The sequence below is a fragment of the Coregonus clupeaformis genome, chromosome 18 (assembly GCF_020615455.1).
Source record: "Coregonus clupeaformis isolate EN_2021a chromosome 18, ASM2061545v1, whole genome shotgun sequence".
Lineage (NCBI taxonomy): Eukaryota > Metazoa > Chordata > Actinopteri > Salmoniformes > Salmonidae > Coregonus > Coregonus clupeaformis.
The window spans coordinates 9,758,400-9,781,929 of NC_059209.1; the positions used below are offsets into that span (position 1 = coordinate 9,758,400).

Consider the following 23,530-nt stretch of genomic DNA (forward strand, 5'->3'; position numbering starts at 1 on the left):
TGCAATTCCACCACCGGCATCATCTTTAAATGCTACATCTGGCAAGATCGACCCGTTCAGGACATCATCGCCACATATGCCGCCATAATTCAGTGCAATCGTCTCAAGTGATAGAGAAAGCGTGAGTAAAGAACAAATGAGAGAAATAAAGCAATTACTCAAGTTTTTTGTAGAGCAACTGAAATAATGCCAGTGTCGGAGGATGATGCCTGTCAGGTAGAGAAAGGAGGATTCAGAAGCCTTCGATGGGCCCAATTAACATACGGCTGCAGTCAAACAGCCACTGGGTTTGCACTATGGATTGATCTGGACACCATCTAATGTTTGCGTGCCCTTCGCTTGGCCAATACGTCTCCTGAATAGTAAAGAGGTGTCATGAAAGGCCCGAGGCAGTTCCCATGGCAACAAGCAAACAACATTGAAAGGGTGGAAATGTTATTTCTCATATGACCCGAATCGCACAAATTCCTTCCAGACCCTTCTCCCTTGACAGACTTATTGTTTACTTACACACACAAAACGGCAAACATCAAAGGCAGATGGGAGAACAGAACCATCAATGCAACCATAGTGGGTTTATCAGAGACATCAATAAAAACAGCAAATATCCGGAGGTTGACCCTTAGAAAAAAAGATTGCCGTTTTGAAACTGAAGTAAAAGTGCAGTAACTGCAGTCGACTGCGGTATTTTGGACGCAGTAATTGCAGAATATTTGCAGAATAACTGCAGTTACACTGCAAAATTACTGCAGTAAAAAAACAACGTATTTTGGATGCAGTATTTGCAGCATACTGCAGTTATACTGCACTCTGACTGCAATCTTTTTTCGTAAGCAGAAATTCTAAGGAGGATAAAACAAATGTGTCTGAACTGAGGGGAATTTTGCTTCGCTGCTTTTGGGGCCCTCCAGCTATGGAGCTGTGCAACCTTGCTCTGAGGTCAGGCGGGCCCCTGTCACTGACAGTACACAGTGCCAAATCATTCCAAGCTCTGATTAGAATAAAAAATAAAAAATAATTTCCAGCTAGTCTCCAGGGTTGCGTTCATTAGAGCACACACGTTTTAAAACATTTTAAACCAAAAACAAAGAAGATAATTTTGCATTGGACTTCAGATAGTACTTCCCCGTTTCGTGGAAGAGGCAACACCTCCAACACAGAAACTATGTGGTAACGCAGCATCATAGACTGTCACATTCGGCGCAATTCTGTTTTCTGAATTCTCCGTAAGTGAAGAATCGAATAAAAGTCGACCACATGAGAGCACAGCGAGACTAAGTAATAATCTGCATCCAAGACTCGTCAGGCAGGAAACAATGAAGTGAAGGCAATATCAAACTACACTGCAAATCTTCATTGCAGACTCCATAAACTCAAATAAGCATCCTCCAAGTGTGCGGCCAAATCAAATATATTGCTAAATCTGCCACGGTGCACATATACCCAATAATGGCAGGTGTTGTTTTAGCAGATATCTACTACAGGGGGAAAGAGTGCACAGTATTCTATCAATATGTCCCTGTTGTGCTGGTTCCCTTTCAGTCAGTCAACTTCAGTACAACATACTATGGGAAATCGCACTCTCGCGACTTCGGCTGAAGGATCTACAATCACACCTGACAAGGCCAAAGAAATCCGCACCTCGCTGGAAGCCCCGCCTTCCACAGGTGATACGCGTGAGGCTTGGACTAATTCCTTCAATTATTCCGCTCTTCACCTCTGTGTGAACAGTAACGATTCACCCTACTAAGTAAAATGTCTAAAGCGAACAAAACAACGAAAGCTAACAAGCCAGGTTTGGGTTCGCGACATGCCCCAATGAATTAGAAGATACGTTTGTTGTACGTCTCGGCGCATGTTCAGGCTTCCCTCACTCAAATCAGTTTGTGTGCGAGACTAGGGGACGGCTGGCCCTGTTCCCCCTACTAGTCTGCGGGGCAGGTTCTCATTTTATTTTATGACCAAATTTGTATTTATTTTGTCATTTTGTCATGGGGGGGGGGGGCTACAGGTACAGTACACAAACTCACACAATCTCATACTCAGTTTGCATTTTCCTGTAGACTGCCACTCAACAACAAAAAAGTACATAAAGTCATTATGATCACATTACAGAATCAAAAGTTAATAAACCCAGTATGCAAAGGAAAATAAACAACAATTGAGCCTCAAGCCCCAACCTCCCATCCCATCTCATTCCCCCAACCAACATGTCTCCATCCAACCATCGTCTGCGTATAATGAGATGAATAACATCAGTAGATTATGAAAATGTGTGTTATTTCCTTCGATTGACGAATTGCCTGGGCCAGGGGTTCCTTGGATTATAAAAATACCAAAGGAAAAATCGGATTGCCTCGTCTGCTGCTTCTAGTGATTATGAAGGGAGCAGAGCAGATATTGCCTGTTATAACTATGGCTGAGGGATTGGCATATAGTATTTTAATCGTATTAATGAAATTGGAGCCAATTCCCATACATTCCATACAGTGCAGTAAATTCACTTGATTGGACATGATTTGGAAAGGCACACACCTGTCTAAATAAGGTCCCACAGTTGACAGTGCATTTCAGAGCAAAAACCAAGCCATGAGGTTTAAGGAATTGTCCGTAGAGCTCCAAGACAGGATTGTGTCGAGGCACAGATCTGGGGAAGGGTACATTGAAGGTCCCCAAGAACACAGTGGCCTCAAACATTCTTAAATGGAAGACGTTTGGAACCACCAAGACTCTTCCTAGAGCTGGCTGCCCGGCCAAACTGAGCAAGCAATCGGGGGAGAAGGTCCTTGGTCAGGGAGGTGACCAAGCCGATGGTCACTCTGACAGAGCTCCAGAGTTCCTGTGTGGAGATGGGAGAACCTTCCAGAAGGACAACCATCTCTGCAGCACTCCATTAATTAGGCCTTTATGGTAGAGTGGCCAGACGGAAGCCACTCCTCAGTAAAAAGGCACATGACAGCCTGCTTGGAGTTTGCCAAAAGGCACCTAAAGGACTCAGACCATGAGAAACAAGATTCTCTGGTCTGATGAAACCAAGATTGAATTATTTTAGCCTGAATGCCAAGTGTCACGTCTGGAGGAAACCTAGCACCATCCCTACGGTGAAGCATGGTGGTGGCAGCATCATGCTGTGGGGATGTTTTTTAGCGGCAGGGACTGGGAGACTAGTCAGGATCGAGGGAAAGATGAACGGAGCAAAGTACTGAGAGATCAGACTAGGGCGAAGGTTCACCTTCCAACAGGACAACAACCCTAAGCACACAGCCAAGATAACGCAGGAGTGGCTTTGGGACAAGTCTCTGAATGTCCTTAAGCGGCCCAGCCAGAGCCCGGACTTGAACCCAATCAAACATCTCTGGAGAGACCTGAAAATAGCTGTGCAGCAACGCTCCCAATCCAACCTGACAGAGCTTGAGAGGATCTGCCGAGAAGAATGGGAGAAACTCCCCAAATACAGGTGTGCCAAGCTTGTAGTGTCATACCCAATAATATTTTAGACTGTAATCGCTGCCAAGGGTGCTTCAACAAAGTACTGAGTAAAGGGTCTGAATACTTATGTAAATGTGATATCATTTATTTATTTATTTAATTTTTTACATTTGCAAAGGTTTCTACTAAAATGTTTTTTCCTTTGTCATTATGGAGTATTGTGTGTAGATTGATGAGGGTAAAAAACTATTTAATCCATTTTAGAATAAGGCTGTAACATAACAAAATGTGGAAAAAGTCAAGGGGTCTGAATACTTTCCGAATGCACTGTATGTTCCAAGACAGAACAGAAATATGACCATTCTAGTCTATCAAAAGCTTTTTCTGCATCGAGAGATAAAACAGCCCAAGGAGCTGTTGTTTCTGATTAAGCATTTAAGATATTTAATAGTTGACGGAGGTTATCAGAGGATAAATATTCACGAGCTACGGGCATGCCCGGCCCAGCAAGCATTTGTAGGTTACTTGTGTGCTGCTATAGCCCTTTTCTTTAGTTACTGTCATGGAGTTCACTACATATTTTCATAAAGAAACTGATAAAACACTCAGGTGCAAAATCAAGGTGACTTACAAAGATGTTGGACAAAGAGCAAGAGAGTGGTGATGTAGTGTCCATAAATAAATAATTATTGTGGAATCTAAAAAGACATTCCGAAAGCATGATGGTTTACTTACTATGTGCACATGCTAACAGACAGGAAAGTATGTAGTATTTGTAAACAAAAAATATGATCTCTTAAAAGTTTAGTTCACTTTCGTTCTATTATCTATTCAATAGGCTATCATTGCTTTTGGCCCAATAGGCCTGCTGACATATTACCTCTTTCAAGGAGCTTTCTGTTTTGATAGGGTTATTTTGCCTAAAAACCTTAAGGCCTACCTATAGAAAAATAAAAAAACAACTCCGCATCCCTGCCCAGCCTGGCAAGAGTGTCCCGAAGGGTGTTTAGCATCCCTAGTAGCTCTGCAAGAGCAGAGAGGGTATTCTCCACTGCTGGCCTGCTCTCCAGGCACCATCGCATGAGCCTGAAGCCACAGACTCTGGCCAAACTGGTGTTTCTAAAAGTGAATTCAAAGGCCTAATAAAGCGTTTTTCGTTTCATTTTTATTTAATTCTAAGTAAGTCACAGCCTATACAGCATGCAAAATGTATAGACTATAATACTTGAATACAACTAAATGTTGTTTAAATGCTGAGCGCTTAATGTTGATGCCAGCCTACGGTGTCGCACTCGCAAATGCTTCACAAGTTATTTCTTTGTAGGCTTTAGCCTTGAAATAATTGAAATAGGCTAATAATAATAATAATAATAATAATAATAATAATATAGCCTAAATAATTCATTTTCATTCCTTCTTAGGCTACATGTCTGGCTCCTGACCTATTTTTTGAGTGTTTATATGCTGTTTAATACGACATGTAGCCTATTTGAAATGATGACCGCTTCTTACTGTCACCTTTTCATGTTGTTTATTTAAATACTTTTCATTCAAATCATATGGTTTGGTTTCAATACTTCAAAACCAAATGGTAGGTCCAGGTAGTCACAAAAATATATGGGTGTTGGTTAAATTGTGATTTTAACGAATGGAGTGAATTTGGATCTGCATTTTCTTTTCTTGTGAGCAAGGAGCAGTTTTTAGCGGAGCGGTTGTTAAGGACATGTAGCGCTGGAGCGGTGAGCGGGACTTCCGACTGCTCAACTCCGCTCACATGCTCAGGTCTGGCTTGGTGTGGATTTACAATCAGAGAATTATAAAAGCGGGAGAATCTTTGATTAATTTGGGTTCTGATAGTAATTCCCCTGTTTCAGATTCAATAGTTGCTATATCAGCTAAATGATCATTACTGTTATTTTTTTTATTTTTTTTCACCTTTATTTAACCAGGGAAGCCAGTTGAGAACAAGTTCTCATTTACAACTGCGACCTGGCCAAGATAAAGCAAAGCAGTGCGATAAAAACAACACAGAGTTACATATGGGGTAAAACAAAACATAAAGTCAAAAATACAACAGAAAATATATATACAGTGTGTGCAAATGTAGCAAGTTATGGAGGTAAGGCAATAAATAGGCTATAGTGCAAAATAATTACAATTAGTATTAACACTGGAATGATAGATGTGCAAGAGATGATGTGCAAATAGAGATACTGGGGTGCAAATTAGCAAAATAAATAACAATATGGGGATGAGGTAGTTGGGTGGGCTAATTTCAGATGGGCTGTGTACAGGTGCAGTGATCGGTAAGGTGCTCTGACAACTGATGCTTAAAGTTAGTGAGGGAGATAAGAGTCTCCAGCTTCAGAGATTTTTGCAATTCGTTCCAGTCATTGGCAGCAGAGAACTGGAAGGAATGGCGGCCAAAGGAGGTGTTGGCTTTGGGGATGACCAGTGAGATATACCTGCTGGAGCGCATACTACGGATGGATGTTGCTATGGTGACCAATGAGCTAAGATAAGGCGGGGATTTGCCTAGCAGTGATTTATAGATGGCCTGGAGCCAGTGGGTTTGGCGACGAATATGTGAGGACCAGCCAACAAGAGCATACAGGTCACAGTGGTGAGTAGTATATGGGGCTTTGGTGACAAAACGGATGGCACTGTGATAGACTACATCCAATTTGCTGAGTAGTGTTGGAGGCTATTTTGTAAATGACATCGCCGAAGTCAAGGATCGGTAGGATAGTCAGTTTTACGAGGGCATGTTTGGCAGCATGAGTGAAGGAGGCTTTGTTTTGCGAAATAGGAAGCCGATTCTAGATTTAACTTTGGATTGGAGATTCTTAATGTGAGCCTGTAAGGAGAGTTTACAGTCTAACCAGACACCTAGGTATTTGTAGTTGTCCACATACTCTAGGTCAGACCCGTCGAGAGTAGTGATTCTAGTCGGGTGGGCGGGTGCCAGCAGCGTTCGATTGAAGAACATGCATTTAGTTTTACTAGTGTTTAAGAGCAGTTGGAGGCTACTAAAGGAGTGTTGTATGGCATTGAAGCTCGTTTGGAGGTTTGTTAACACAGTGTCCAATGAAGGCCAGTAAACAACTGGGAGGATTACCATAGTTGAGTCTAACTCAATGGATGGCAAATTCGGCACTCTATCTTATCAATAAATTAAGTTCTGTCTTGACTTTGGAAAGAGTAATAGCTCTTTGGTCTTGATAACGCTCTAATGCTGTCAACATTTCCAATTCTGATATCTTCTTTAATTGTGATTTATTCAACCCAGATGCAAATGCAGTTGCGTTATTTTTTATAAAACATTTGGTGGCATCCAATAGAATCCGGGAGTCACGGATTGAAATGTTATTGATCATTATGAATTAAGTTCAATTTAAAATTGATCACAGAATGTAGGATTTTGTTGTATTGAAACGTTGAAACGCCATCTTGTGGCTCTTTTAGGAGATTCTGACATTTGTAATTGGCAGTAGTGTATGTGGTGATTGGACAAGCTCATATGTCGAATTTCTATTTTCCTAATTTTTGAAAATAGACGTGTAGATAATATAAAATCAATTTGGGAGAATGTTTTATGCCTGTTTAAGTAGAAAGTGTACTTGTTTGCTTCTGGATTATGTGCTTGGTTGCGTGTGGATTGTAGTTTGTCTTAATATATTTGTACCGCATGTCCAAAATGGCATTCATGTCTGTTCCAATAACCAGATGGAATTCAGTTATTTCTAACAATATGCTGTTCAGAGAATCAAAAAAAAACTTTGGATCATATGAATTTGGAACATGCACATTTATAATAGGCAATTCTCTTTCCATTATGGATACATTTAAGGAAAGTGATTCTGCCTTCTTGGTCTTCGCCTTTACCAAGGATGGTGATTTTGAGTTTCATTATGATTACACCTTTTGTTTGGGGCTGATGAAAAAGCAGCCAGGTTGTACAAATGGTTCTGTATTCTATCTGCATCCTTATGGAGCAGGTGGATTTCTTGGAGCGTTGCTATGTCAACATGGTTTCTTGCTAGGATATCAGACAGCTGGAACAGTTGATAGGCCAATTTAGGCCTTTCAAATTCCAAGAGAGAATAGCTAGCATTGTCATTGTTTTTCAGAAAGGAAGGTTATATTAATGATATAATTGTTATCTTTAGTGTTGATATAAGCCAATGGATGTGTAACAAAAAGCAGGACCCACAGGGAAACTCACCCATTGGCCGTTCCCCACCCAGAAGACCCTCCCTGTAAACCGTCCCCCCGGTCCCCCCCTCCCTTGCAGCATAACGGCGAGCGGCAGCCTTACACATGGAGTCTCTTAGCCGCATATTTTTTGGTCTTACGTTATTATTTTTTAAAACAAAATAAGTAACCATTTTCAGACCTTTACTGTATAGTTAGCAAACTTCATAAGTTAGGGTGGGTAATGAAGAAAAAAAGAAAATGTAAATAACAGATATGTAAGCCAAAACCGTCAAATAGGTTACTGTGGCTGTAGGAGCAATAGCTCTTAATCCATTGTCATTTATTGTTAGCAATATAGTTTATATGACAAACATACATTTGCCCTCAATTTTATTAAGCATTTAAGTGCTTCATACTATGTAAAAAAAAAAATAGTAGATACATTCAATAGCCTGCCAGAAATGAATGGTGACATCAATAAAACATTTTAACTATTATAAAAGCAATTGTGTAGTAGCCCATATGGGACTCTCATTAGCAGTAGCAAAATAAATTGCTGGGGAATAGCTTCCAACTTATTTATTAGGTACACCACCCCATTCACGAAAATGGTTAGCTCCTAAAGACAGTGGCCGTGGCTTGCTATATAAAGCAGGCAGACAGGCATAGAGGCATTCAGTCACTGTTCGATTGAACATTAGAATGGGCAAAGCGAGTGACCTAAGCGACTTTGAGCGTGGTATGATCGTCAGTGTCAGGCGCGCCGGTTCCAGTATCTCAGAAACTGCTGGCCTCCTGGGCTTTTCACGCACAACAGTGTCTAGGGTTTACCAAGAAAGGTGCAACAAACAAAAAACATCCAGTCAGCGGCAGTCCTGTGGGCGAAAACAGTTTGTTGATGAGAGGGGTCGAAAGAGAATGGCAAGAATCGTGCAAACTAACCGGCGGGCCACAAACAGGCAAATAACGGCGCAGTACAACAGTGTGCAGAACGGCCACTCGGAACGCACAACTCGTAGGTCCTTGTCATTGATGGGCTATTGCAGCAGACGACCACACCGGGTTCTACTCCTATCAGCTAAAAACAAGAAGCAGCTCCAGTGGGCACGCGATTACCAACACTGGACAATTGCGGAGTAGAAAAACATAGCCTGATCCGATGAATCCCGGTTCCTGTTGCTGATGGCAGAGTCAGGATTTGGCGCAAGCAGCATGAATCTATGGCCCCAATCTGCCTGGTGTCAACAGTACAGGCAGGTGGCAGTGGTGTAATGGTGTGGCAAATGTTTTCCTGGACCAGTTTAGGTCCCTTGATACCAATTGAGCAACGCTTGAACACCACACATTGAAGAATCGATACCACAAAGAATTCAGGCTGTTCTGGAGGCAAAGGGGGGTCCGACCCAGTACTAATAAACTGTCCACGGAGTGTATATTGCCATATTCTACCCATGTAGGGATTCAACGCACTGTAGCCCCAGAACGAAGCAGCCCCAGTCCGTGTGGCACGTCAATATATTGTCAATTGTTCATTAATTGGCATGGTGTCACTGTGTTAATGTTCTCCTGTTGAGCCAGTCATAATCGGGTTCCATCTGTCAATTCGTCCCCTTGTGTGTTGGGTTTGATGTGATTCTCGAAGAAGACTTGAGCTTCCTTGGCAGTGGAGAATGTGTGTGTTGTGTTCTGGAAGGTCAAGATGAGTTTTGCTGGGTGGATGAAGCGGCATCTCAGATTTAGCTTGCGTAGCTGGGATCTCACCTTGTTGTAGGTCGCCCTCTGTTTTAGCTGTTCGGCACTCAGGTCTAGGTTTGATGCTGATCCTATTCTACGCATAGATCAGAGCCCCCGATTCCGCTGCAAGGCGAACAATTCGCTGTTTGACTTAAACTGTGGAATCCTATAATCATACAGCGAGAGACATTCAGGAGAGGACCAGAGTCAGAGATGCGGGATGCGAAGATGGATTGGGTCGTTGGTTGGGTCGATTGTCTCCCGGTTCCTGTGCGCCCTGTCGGCGGTTACGGGAGGCTGCTCGAAGAGAGAGGGTGATTCAGGTGTCCACAACATGCCTTCGGCACTGGCCCAGTGGAGGGATCCCTGGCTACCGTCGCAAGGGGTTCTCCGGGGCCAGGTGTTGTTCCGCAATATGGTCATGACCGATGCGTCGCACCAAGGGTGGGGCGTGGTGTGCAAGGGTTACTCACTTCAGGGAGTATGGACAGTGTCACAGAGTGCCCGGCATATCAATTACCTGGAACTTCTGATTTACATTTACATTTTCGTCATTTAGCAGACGCTCTTATCCAGAGCGACTTACAAATTGATGATGTACATGACGCTCAAGCACCTCCTCCCACGTTTTTCAGGCCGGCATGTGCTGGTCAGATCCGACAACATCACGACAGTGGCATACTCAACAGGCAGGGGGGGGGGGGGGACACAGTCCCTCCCCCTCCTCACCTGGCCCACTCACTGTTGCTGCGGAGCAGTGCACATTTGCTGTCTGTTCTGGTGATGCATTTTCCCAGTTGCCTCAACTTGTGTGCGGATCTGCTATCTCATAGGGAGGGCTAGGAGGGTTTATAATTGATTATTGTGGCTGGGAGGGCTTATCATTGATTCTTGTGGCTCCCCGGTGCGTGCATTCTCCACAAAGTGTACATGGCTGCTATCTCATTGTGTCATGTGGGAATTGATGGAGCCACACCGGGGGCCCCCATCCCCTGGTTGTGCAGTTCCTGAAAGGAGTACATAATCTCAGGCCGGCCTCTAAACCTATTGCGCCCACATGGGACTTGCCGCTGGTTTTGGAGGCACTGTGTGCAGCCCCCTTTGAGCCTCTGGAGTCGGTGGATCTGAAGATCTTCTCCTAAAAAACCTCCCTGCTCAAGGCTTTGGCCTCGGCTAAACGTGTTGGGGACCTCCACGCGTAATTTGTACACCCTTCCTGTACCCAGTTTGTCCTCGGCGACTAAGGTGACGTTGCATCCAAATACAGCCTTCGCCCCGAAAGTCATGGCTATGTCCTATAGGTCCTTAGCTTTGGGCTATTTCCCTTTTCGCCTCCTCCAATTGCTTCTTAAGAGCAACAGAGGTTACATGCCCTGTGTCCGGTGCGGCTTTATGCATGTACATAGAACGGGCTCAGGATATCTGGTTATGTGACCCACTTTTTTGTATTTTTGCTAATCCAGGCCATCTCCCTGGCATATAGCAGCAAGGGGCAAGGGTTACCTAGCAGTGTACGTGCCAAATTGAAGGAATGAAACCGAGCCTCACGCTTATCACCTGTGGAAGGCGGGGCTTCCAGCGAGACACAGATTTCATTGGCCTTGTCAGGCATGATTGTAGACCCTTCAACCGAAGTCGTGAAAGTGCGACTCCTCATAGTACGTTGTACCTCGTTTCCCTCCTTCAGGGAACAGTAGTTATAGTCAGAACGTTACATTAATTTCCATGGGGTACAAACAAAACATGTTACACATTATCGTAATAATCTCCATCAGTGTTTCCTGCTAGGCACATCAAAAGGTTTCTCTAATAAAAAAACAATTAAGATAGCAATGCATTAGTTGCAATGAGACTTTTATCCATGCCCGTTCGTGGCTCTCATTGTTCTACCTAATCAGTTCCACCCCAGCGTTTGGCGCTAATGGCTTTGTGTGATAACGGCTTCCTATAAAGAGCAATGGGACTTGCTGTTAATTCTGTTCAGGAGTTGTTATGAGCCTTCCTTCCTGCATTGAAGAACAGTGACTGCTCACTGTTGGGAATGTGTGAAGGATGAGTGATAGCTGTAGTGAGTGTTATAGGTGTACGTGTAGGTCTAGGTGTAGTGTGGGTGTAGAGCTGTAGTGAGCGTTATAGGTGTAGCGAGAGCTGTAGTATGATGTACTAGGTATAGATGCAGGGCTCTCTCTCACCTGTGGATGGTGGTGGTGTCTCTGGGCTCCCTGCCAGGGATCCTGTCTACAGTGGGCTCCAGGGGGGAGTGCATCAGGTTCAGGCAGGAGGCTAGGGACTGGCTGGAGTCCTCTCTGAATACTACACACACACACACACACGCAGTACCTTTCAGTCAATGTTGTGTGGCACAATAGGCATGTGTTTACAGAGTTGACAACATGCTTAGACAATATACTATAACGAGTGCCGTTAGTATTGAAAAACAAACACTACACTACAGAAATCAAATATTTCCTTTACAATCACTGTGCAGAGTAAAATACACAATGGCATCTGTTTTAACGTCTCATTAATGCAGAGAGACAACCAGAAATAACCAGATCTTTAATAAAAGGTAGGTGGATGGCTGTTAAGGTAAAACTGAATGTGGCTCAGCTCAGCAGCCCATAAATTGCTGTGAAACTGCCTGGTTCTTAATAGAAATGCCAAGCAGTCACCTGAGAGTGCTAAAACAGGAGCATCCGTGTGTTCGTGTGTGTGTGCGCACGTGTGCGTGTGTGGGCATGTCGGGTGAGCCTTAATTTGAGTTAGGGTGAGAGACATTCCACTTATTCATCTTCTTCAGTAAGTCACATCATCACTTCACTTTACGTGTGCGATTTATCAATTATTTGCAGGGATTTCACACGACATACAGTGCATTCAGAAAGTATTCAGACCCCTTCCCACATTCTTACGTTACAGCCTTATTCTAAAATGGATTATCAACCTCATCAATATACACACAATACCCCATAAAGACAGTGAAAACAGGTTTTTAGACATTTTTGCAAATCTATTAAAAAACCTTATTTAAATAAGTATTCAGACCCTTTGCTATGAGACTCAAAATTGAGCTCAGGTGCATCCTAATTCCATTGATCATCCTTGAGATGTTTCTACAACTTGATTGGAGTCCACCTGTGGTATATTCAATTGATTGGACATGATTTGGAAAGGCACACACCGGTCTATATAAAGGTCCCACAGTTGACAGTGCATGTCAGAACAAAAGTCATGAGGTCGAAGGAATTGTCCGTAGAGCTCAGAGAGAGGATTGTGTCGAGGCACAGATCTGGGGAAGGGTACCAAAACATTTCTGCAGCATTGAAGGTCCCCAAGAACACAGTGGTCTCCATCCTTCTTAAATGGAAGAAGTTTGGAACCACCAAGACTCTTCCTAGAGCTGGCCGCCCGGCCAAACTGAGCAATCGGGGGAGAAGGGCCTTGGTCAGGGAGGTGACCAAGAATCTGATGGTCACTCTGACAAAGCTCCAGAGTTCCTGTGTGGAGATGGGAGAACCTTCCAGAAGGACAACCATCTCTGCAGCACTCCACCAATCAGGCCTTTATGGTAGAGTAGACAGACGGAAGTCACTCCTCGGTAAAAGGCACATGACAGCCCGCTTGGAGTTTGCCAAAAGGCACCTAAAGGACTCAGACCATAAGAAACAAGATTCTCTGGTCTGATAAAACCAAGATTAAACTTTTTGGCCTGAATGCCAAGCGTCACATCTGGAGGAAACCTGGCACCATCCCTATGGTGAAGCATGGTGGTGGCAGCATCATGCTGTGGGGATGTTTTTCAGCGGCAGGGACTGGGAGACTAGTCAGGATCGAGGGAAAGATGAACGGAGCAATGTACAGAGATATCCTTGATGAAAACCTGCTCCAGAGCGCTAAGGACCTCAGACTGGGGCGAAGGTTCACCTTCCAACTGGACAACGACCCTAAGCACACAGCCAAGATAACGCATGAGTATCTGAATGTCCTTGAGTGGCCCAGCCAGAGCCTGGACCTGAAATCGATCGAACATCTCTGGAGAGACCTGAAAATAGCTGTGCAGTGACGCTCCCTATCCAACCTGACAGGGCTTGAGAGGATCTGCAGAGAAGAATGGGAGAAACTCCCCAAATACAGTTGTGCCAAGCTTGTAGCATCATACCCAAGAAGACATGAGGCTGTAATCGCTGCCATAAACGTGCTTCAACAAAATACTGAGTAAATGGTCTGAATACTTATGTAAATGTAATATTTCAGTTTTTAAACAAAAAAAAATACATTTGCAATAATTTCAAAAAACCTGTTTTTGCTTCGTCATTATGGGGTAGTGTGTGTAGACTTCTGCGTGTTCTGATGCAACCTCCAAAAATAGAAGGATGTTAAGAGAATTAAAACTGAAGGTAATTCTCCAAGCCTTCGTAGATGTTGAATGCCTAGAGATATGGAAGTCTTGAACTGACTCAGACCTCCTGTTAGATAAAAGTCAACTAAGGGGCCTGTTGTCTCCACTCACGTCACCAAACAGATCCTGCTCCTAATAATAGGCTACATCTATCCGTTCATCTTGCATTCATACAAGGGCAATTCATTGTTTCGCAGTAATTTCTCAGTTTTGCAATTCTTTACATACTGTATAGTATATCTTTAGGATACATAATAACCAGTGAAGTTATTACGGGGGGCAAACTACCCGCCCTCCAGGACACCTACAGCACCTGATGTCACAGGAAGGCCACAGGAAGGTCAAAGAGATCATCAAGGACATCAACCACCCGAGCCACTGCCTGTTCACCCCGCTATCATCCAGAAGGCGAGGTCAGTACAGGTGCATGAAAGCTGGGACCGAGAGACTGATAAACAGCTTCTATCTCAAGGCCATCAGACTGTTAAACAGCCATCACTAGCACATTAGAGGCTGCTGCCTATAGACATAGACTAGAAATCACTGGCCACTTTAAGGAATGGAACACTAGCCACTTTAATAATGTTTACATATCTTGCATTCCTCATCTCATATGTATATACTGTATTCTATACTATTCTATTGTATCTTAGTCCATGCCGCTCTGACATCGCTTGTCCATATATGTACACAACCAGTCAAAAGTTTGGACACACCTACTCATTCAATGGTTTTTCTTTATTTTTACTATTTTCTACAAAGCTGTCATCAAGGCAAAGGGTAGCTATTTGAAGAATCTCAAATATAAAATATATTTTGCTTTGTTTAACACTTTTTTGGTTACTACATGATTCCATGTGTCATTTCATAGTTTTGATGTCTTCACTATTATTCTACAATGTAGAAAATAGTACAACTAAAGAAAAACCATTGATTGAGTAGGTGTGTCCAAACTTTTGACTGGTACTGTATATATTCTTAATTCATTCCGTACTTAGATTTGTGTGCATTGGGTATAAGTTGTGAAATTGTCAGATATTACTTGTTAGATATTACTGCACTGTCGGAGCTAGAAGCACAAGCATTTCGCTACACCCACAAATAACATCTGCTAAACACGTGTATGTGAACAATAACATTTGATTTGATTTTGAGTTACAAAGGTTGTGAATGTAATAAAACAAATTAAAAAAGAAAATCCTTACAAAAACCCTATGATGCACTCAACTCTTTTTTTTTATCAGTCTTCTGCTGCTGGGAAATATGATTTAAACATTATGATTAGACAATTATCAAGAGCATTGAGATTTAACCATTTCTGCTGCTAAGTGTTATGAGAATATCAAGGAACTAATGATAGCAATGCTGGGGGAACAAACCATCTGAACTGGCTTAAAACTGCCCTAGCAAATTTATTTGCTCTAGTTAAAGTACAACTGTTCTAAACTTCCTAAATATCTGAGCAAACAAGTTAGTCCTGCTTAAACTCTGGTGTGTCCCTGGATACATGTAGAGGTCATTCTAAAATCTCCAAGTTTCCTTGGACAGGTGGCTGAAGTAGAGGAGCAGAGAGGGTGGCTGCGTCCCCAACGGCATCCTATACCCTGTATAGTGCTTTACTTTTGACCAGAGCCTGATGGATAAAAATAAGTGCACTATGTAAGGAATAGGGTGCCGTTCGGAATGAAGCCGGGGGATTTGCTGGTGAATGAATGGGGAGTGTTCATACCGCGACGCTGGCGTTGGTCATCAGAGAGGTCCAGGTCCAACATCAGGTCATCCTCATCTAGCTCAGACGAGCCCAGGTTGTTCAGTACATCCTGAGGACACAATGGAGAGACATCTGTGTGACTCTGTGCGCTGGACACAGTTTAACAACAAGCTTGATGCCTGCCACTTTACTTTGGGAGTAGGGTCAGGAGTTATAGACTATAACTAGGGCCCAGAGTGTTTCCTTGTAAGGTTAGGTGGTGAAAGAATATCTGGCACTATAGCGACATATACAGGTAACTGCCAAAATAAAGGAAACAGCAACATAAAGTGTCATAATAGGGCGATGGGCCACCACGAGCCAGAACAGCTTCAATGCACCTTGGCATAGATTCTATAAGGTGTCTGGAACTCTATTGGAGGGATGTGACACTATTCTTCAATGAGTAATACCATCATTTGGTGTTTTGTTGATGGTGCCGCTCCAGAATCGCCCATTAGTGTTAAATTGGGTTGAGCTCTGGTGATAGACGGCCATGGCATATGGTTTATTGTAAGGGTTCATTCATGGCTGTACTGGATACATAAGGGGTCACCAAAGCAAAGGTTATTAAAATCCAATCTCTTAAATCAATGATCTTATCCATTGAGATTTTGAATCCATTGGCCCAGTAAACATTGATGACATTTTCAAAGACATCCATATTCTATGTAGTGGTTGAGGAATCATGACGACCCCTTTTCCTTTAGTCGCGTTTCAAAGGGATACGCTGCCATCTTGTGGGAAGACACAGAAAAAAACGGTTACCACGGTAGGTCTACTGGTAAAAAGTAGAAGGAAATATCAGAAGGTGCACAGGAAATGCAGAAGATAGAAAATATGAATTATCTCCAAAACATCTAAGGGTTTCTTATGGACAAGGTTAAAGGTATAGTCAAAAATAAATAAATAATGGATTTCATATCATTTGGAGAACATTGAGAGATAAATGTGATGCTGTCATCACTGGTGACTCACACAATTCCAGTAAGATGGATGTTTACTACTAATTAGCCAAAATGTCACTGTAGTGTACCACATTTCCAACAACATATGTGCATGGGCAAAGAAATCTATTTGACTTATCTTGTAATTACTTATCGGTAGTGTTGTCACGATACTGCACACAGAGACATACAAATGGTCTCCACGAGAACATCTGACTTTGGGTAAGTAGAAAAACGGTTGCCAGAATCTCTGCAGTATCCCTTTAAAGTTGGGTACATCAATGTGAATCAGAACCAGGCAGTGTCATTATGTCCAAACAAAGCTCATGTTGTCCAGACTGTCATACCGTTCTTAAATTGCCAGTATCCCTTTAAGGGCCAGTTTCCCCAGACACAGATTAAGACTAGTTCTGGTCTAAGAAGCATTCTCAATTTAAATTCTCCATTAAAGGCTTAATCTTTGCCTGGGAAACTGCAGAATGACAGAAATGTTCACTCCAGCACAATCTATACAGTGGGGAAAAAAAGTATTTAGTCAGCCACCAATTGTGCAAGTTCTCCCACTTAAAAAGATGAGAGAGGCCTGTAATTTTCATCATAGGTACACGTCAACTATGACAGACAAAATGAGAAGAAAAGAAATCCAGAAAATCACATTGTAGGATTTTTTATGAATTTATTTTCAAATTATGGTGGAAAATAAGTACTTGGTCAATAACAAAAGTTTCTCAATACTTTGTTATATACCCTTTGTTGGCAATGACACAGGTCAAACGTTATCTCTAAGTCTTCACAAGGTTTTCACACACTGTTGCTGGTATTTTGGCCCATTCCTCCATGCAGATCTCCTCTAGAGCAGTGATGTTTTGGGGCTGTCGCTGGGCAACACGGACTTTCAACTCCCTCCAAAGATTTTCTATGGGGTTGAGATCTGGAGACTGGCTAGGCCACTCCAGGACCTTGAAATGCTTCTAACGAAGCCACTCCTTCGTTGCCCGGGCGGTGTTTGGGATCATTGTCATGCTGAAAGACCCAGCCACGTTTCATCTTCAATGCCCTTGCTGATGGAAGGAGGTTTTCACTCAAAATCTCACGATACATGGCCCCATTCATTCTTTCCTTTACACGGATCAGTCGTCCTGGTCCCTTTGCAGAAAAACAGCCCCAAAGCATGATGTTTCCACCCCCATGCTTCACAGTAGCTATGGTGTTCTTTGGATGCAACTCAGCATTCTTTGTCCTCCAAACACGACGAGTTGAGTTTTTACCAAAAGTTCTATTTTGGTTTCATCTGACCATATGACATTCTCCCAATCCTCTTCTGGATCATCCAAATGCACTCTATCAAACTTCAGACGGGCCTGGACATGTACTGGCTTAAGCAGGGGGACACGTCTGGCACTGCAGGATTTGAGTCCCTGGCGGCGTAGTGTGTTACTGATGGTAGGCTTTGTTACTTTGGTCCCAGCTCTCTGCAGGTCATTCACTAGGTCCCCCCGTGTGGTTTTGGGATTTTTGCTCACCGTTCTTGTGATCATTTTGACCCCACGGGGTGAGATCTTGCGTGGAGCCCCAGATCGAGGGAGATTATCAGTGGTCTTGTATGTCTTCCATTTCCTAATAATTGCTCGCACAGTTGATTTCTTCAAACCAAGCTGCTTACCTATTGCAGATTCAGTCTTCCCAGCCTGGTCCAGGTCTACAATTTTGTTTCTGGTGTCCTTTGACAGCTCTTTGGTCTTGGCCATAGTGGAGTTTGGAGTGTGACTGTTTGAGGTTGTGGACAGGTGTCTTTTATACTGATAACAAGTTCAAACAGGTGCCATTAATACAGGTAACGAGTGGAGGACAGAGGAGCCTCTTAAAGAAGAAGTTACAGGTCTGTGAGAGCCAGAAATCTTGCTTGTTTGTAGGTGACCAACTACTTATTTTCCACCATAATTTGCAAATAAATTCATAAAAAATCCTACAATGTGATTTTCTGGATTTTCTTTTCTCAATTGGTCTGTCATAGTTGACGTGTACCTATGATGAAAATTACAGGCCTCTCGCATCTTTTGAAGTGGGAGAACTTGCACAATTGGTGGCTGACTAAATACTTTTTTTCCCCACTGTATATTCTGCATAAAGTATAATACCTTTTGAAGGAAGTGATTAGCCTCCACTTATGAAGAGGTAACACAGCCTTTATGCTCAAATAAGGTGTTCCCCAAGTAATAGTTATTGGAATAGGGTGTCAGTGCTCACCCATTGGTGTAAAATGGTATCTATTATATACATCATTTGGAGCTAAATTAGTGCGTTAATGTCATCCCCCAGCTATAGATGTGTATTAATACTTTCACTGTGCAAGCTCTGTCATTTTTTACCGTACAATAATGTTTGAGTGAGTAGCTTTATGCTAATGGTCATTTAAAAAACTGTGGCTCGTTAAAACAAGGATCAATTTCTTCAATGCCAACCTCAGTAATATGGAAAACATTCAGAATAAGTAGGTGTCTCTTATTCTTCACATAGAAAGGCTTTGGGTCAGTAGATGCCTGTGGAGTTAATTCAAGAGGACCAACAGAGAAAGATTTGCCGTTGCAGAGGTCCAGACTCCAGGGGTGTATTCGGTAGCGCTAGGGCTGTCCCTGACAAAAACTAATCTTGGTCGATTGCGAGGCATCTGTTCTTTTGACTAATTGATTGGTAGAAATATAAAAACGTATAGACATACCATATGTTTGAATAAAATCAACTATATGTAAGCTACTGAGATAAAAAATGAAGACACAAATTACTAAAGAGGGAGCCAGAGATCAATATAGCCTACCCAGAAGAAAAAAACATGCTCCCGACCCGACCCTCCTCCCGCTGCTGCTGGCCTTCGCAGATTCTGCCATTATGCTCCTGAAGTTGCCGGTAATAGGCTAAACCAGCGGTCGGCAACCTTTTCCATTTGTAGTGCAAAGTTATCGTATCATTTCTACGGATCTGCGTGCCAGTTATGATTTTCATATCCACATTTTCGTGGAACAGGTAATTTCCTTTATAATAATTTATTCATATCTCTAAATCAATGTCATGTGGTTAATCAAAATTCGATCTAAATGAAAACGATACAAATCTAAAAGTAACTTCTATTGCTATTGCCAATATGTAAAAATAGCCTACATAAAGCCAACAAATAAAAACATAGCAGCCCGCGGGTTGAAAATATCCTGTTAAAAATAAATATCCTATAAAACCCAAAAGCTACCCATGGCCTGTCTGCAAGGAACTTGAAACATTGTATCAACTATTAACTTGGTCCGGCCAGAAGCTTGTGCTAGCAAACGTGCGACATTGTATAAAATATTCCGGGCCTTAGAGTTTCCCGCGGCAGTGAGCTCAGGACAGACAGACACGGCTGTAGGCTATTTGCACAAGGGATAAGAAGTAATCAGGTAGGCCTATTTTATGACGTTTCCACCGGATCAGAGCATGACATTTTTTTCTCCTTTCATGCTAAGTGGTTATGGAAAGGGAGAGAGCTGGAAAGATTTTTCAAATAGGCTGTGTTGAGGAACTATTGTCATTTTCTATGGATGTAAAAACAGACTTTGTTTACTTGCTGTTTGAGGCGAAGAAAACATCTATTTGAGAAGCTCCACAGTGATGGTGAGTTAAGTCAATCAGAAATGTGTATATCAATGATGTCGCTCTTGCTGCTGGTGACTCTCAGATCCACCTCTACGCAGACGACACCATTTTGTATACATCTGGCCCTTCATTGGACACTGTGTTAACAAACCTCCAAACGAGCTTCAATGCCATACAACACTCCTTCGGTAGCCTCCAACTGCTCTTATACACTAGTAAAACTAAATGCATGCTCTTCAATCGAACGCTGCTGGCACCCGCCCACCCGACTAGAATCACCACTCTCGACGGGTCTGACCTAGAGTGTGGACAACTACAAATACCTAGATGTCTGGTTAGACTGTAAACTCTCCTTCCAGACTCACATTAAGAATCTCCAATCCAAAGTTAAATCTAGAATCGGCTTCCTATTTCGCAACAAAGCCTCCTTCACTCATGCTGCCAAACATGCCCTCGTAAAACTGACTATCCTACCGATCCTTGACTTCGGCAATGTCATTTACAAAATAGCCTCCAACACTCTACTCAGCAAATTGGATGTAGTCTATCACAGTGCCATCCGTTTTGTCTCCAAAGCCCCATACACTACCCACCACTGTGACCTGTACGCTCTTGTTGGCTGGTCCTCACTACATGTTCGTTGTCAAACCCACTGGCTCCAGGCCATCTATAAATCACTGCTAGGCAAATCCCCGCCTTATCTTAGCTCATTGGTCACCATAGCAGCACCCACCCGTAGTCTGCGCTCCAGCAGGTATATCTCACTGGTCATCCCCAAAGCCAACACCTCCTTTGGCCGCCATTCCTTCCAGTTCTCTGCTGCCAATGACTGGAACGAATTGCAAAAATCTCTTAAGCTGGAGACTCTTATCTCCCTCACTAACTTTAAGCATCAGTTGTCAGAGCACCTTACCGATCACTGCACCTGTACACAGCCCATCTGAAATTAGCCCACCCAACTACCTCATCCCTATATTGTTATTTATTTTGCTCTTTTGCACCCCAGTATCTCTATTTTCACATAATCTCTTGCACATCTAGCATTCCAGTGTTAATACTAATTGTAATTATTTTGCACTATAGCCTATTTATTGCCTTACCTCCATAACTTGCTACATTTGCACACACTGTATATATATTTTCTGTTGTATTTTTGACTTTATGTTTTGTTTTATCCCATATTTAACTCTGTGTTGTTGTTTTTATCTCACTGCTTTGCTTTATCTTGGCCAGGTCGCAGTTGTAAATGAGAACTTGTTCTCAACTGGCTTACCTGGTTAAATAAAGGTGAAATAAAAAATACATAAATAAAATAAATACTATCCAATCCCCAAATGGGCACATTTATAAGCCTACATTTGCGCGCAGGCCAGGTAGCCCAGGCCTACTTCTATGCGTAATCAGGTGCATGTCCTTCCTCAACATTAACAGGAGTGCTCCAAACAAAAGACAATGAATAAATTGACAACTGGTAAATGGAATGAAATAAACCAAAACTGTGTAGCCTAGGTTTTGCGCTCCGCAAACAATGTGTCCACTCCTACAATGACAAGACAGTAATAGTAATATATTGAATGCATTAACAAACATTGTAGATTAGAAATTATGGTAATGAACTGTAAATATACTACCGGTGATACTGGTGTACCATCCCCGCGCCCTCTGCAATGGATTAGTCCACTCAGACAGGCATGAATCAGACAGGTGTCTCGTGTGCCATAATTTCTTATAATATATTAGCCACTGCTCAACAAAAGAAAAATCTCTGTCGACCAAACAATCGACCAGTCGACTAAATAGGGTCAGCCCTAATTAGTGCACACCATAGCAAAACATTTTGCACAGTAACAAAACAAAACAAGCGTTTCCTACAGGACAAATTCAGGTAGGTCCCTCCCCGTTTCGGCCTTTGGTTCCTTGTGAATAATATACCCCTCATGAGAGTTAAGGAGGGGATATTCATATAGATAATAATGGACTTAGTTTTTTTGTACCCATTCACCCAAAAGATTAGTGTCAAAGGGACAGTTCACTCAAATAAATTAAGTACTAAAATGTTTCCTTACCAGTCAACTATGGGCCAGGGGAGACTACAATTCCCACATATTTTGTAATATGGGTTGGTTAACAATCTCTTGATGTATGAACGTTTTATTTTACTTGTTCCTTCTACATCTGCACGGTACTCCAAGCGTGTCTTATGAAGTGAATGCATGGACTGAACATAATAACATTTCACTTAAAACAGTTTAGGTACTTTTGCCACAGTTTAGAATGATTGTATGTACAGTGGGGAAAAAAAGTATTTAGTCAGCCACTAATTGTGCAAGTTCTCCCACTTAAAAAGATTGAGAGAGGCCTATAATTTTCATCATAGGTACACGTCAACTATGACAGACAAATTGAGAAAAGAAAATCCAGAAAATCACATTGTAGGATTTTTAATGAATTTATTTGCATATTATGGTGGAAAATAAGTATTTGGTCACCTACAAACAAGCAAGATTTCTGGCTCTCACAGATCTGTAACTTCTTCTTTAGGAGGCTCCTCTGTCCTCCACTCGTTACCTCTATTAATGGCACCTGTTTGAACTTGTTATCAGTATAAAAGACACCTGTCCACAACCTCAAACAGTCACACTCCAAACTCCACTATGGCCAAGACCAAAGAGCTGTCAAAGGACACCAGAAACAAAATTGTAGACCTGCACCAGGCTGGGAAGACTGAATCTGCAATAGGTAAGCAGCTTGGTTTGAAGAAATCAACTGTGGGAGCAATTATTAGGAAATGGAAGACATACAAGACCACTGATAATCTCCCTCGATCTGGGGCTCCACGCAAGATCTCACCCCGTGGGGTCAAAATGATCACAAGAACGGTGAGCAAAAATCCCAGGACCACACGGGGGGACCTAGTGAATGACCTGCAGAGAGCTGGGACCAAAGTAACAAAGCCTACCATCAGTAACACACTACGCCGCCAGGGACTCAAATCCTGCAGTGCCAGACGTGTCCCCCTGCTTAAGCCAGTACATGTCCAGGCCCGTCTGAAGTTTGCTAGAGTGCATTTGGATGATTCAGAAGAGGATTGGGAGAATGTCATATGGTCAGATGAAACCAGAATATAACTTTTTGGTAAAAACTCAACTCGTCGTGTTTGGAGGACAAAGAATACTGAGTTGCATCTTAAGAACACCATACCTACTGTGAAGCATGGGGGTGGAAACATCATGCTTTGGGGCTGTTTTTCTGCAAAGGGACCAGGACGACTGATCCGTGTAAAGGAAAGAATGAATGGGGCCATGTATCGTGAGATTTTGAGTGAAAACCTCCTTCCATCAGCAAGGGCATTGAAGATGAAACGTGGCTGAGTCTTTCAGCATGACAATGATCCCAAACACACCGCCCGGGCAACGAAGGAGTGGCTTCGTAAGAAGTATTTCAAGGTCC

The 23,530-nt window shown here is 42.6% G+C and overlaps 1 protein-coding gene across 5 annotated transcripts in view; it reads right to left on the reverse strand.

Moving 5' to 3' along the window:
- LOC121587504 (serine-rich coiled-coil domain-containing protein 1) overlaps nt 1–23,530 on the reverse strand; it is a 97,473-nt gene that overhangs the window by 64,576 nt on the left and 9,367 nt on the right. For all 5 annotated transcript variants that reach the window (XM_041904496.2, XM_041904497.2, XM_041904498.2 and 2 more), the window contains exons 4-5: nt 15,489–15,579; nt 11,553–11,673 (exon numbers count right to left, since the gene is read on the reverse strand). In XM_041904496.2, the coding sequence (XP_041760430.1) occupies nt 11,553–11,673; nt 15,489–15,579 (212 nt within the window). The remainder of the gene's footprint in view (nt 1–11,552; nt 11,674–15,488; nt 15,580–23,530) is intronic.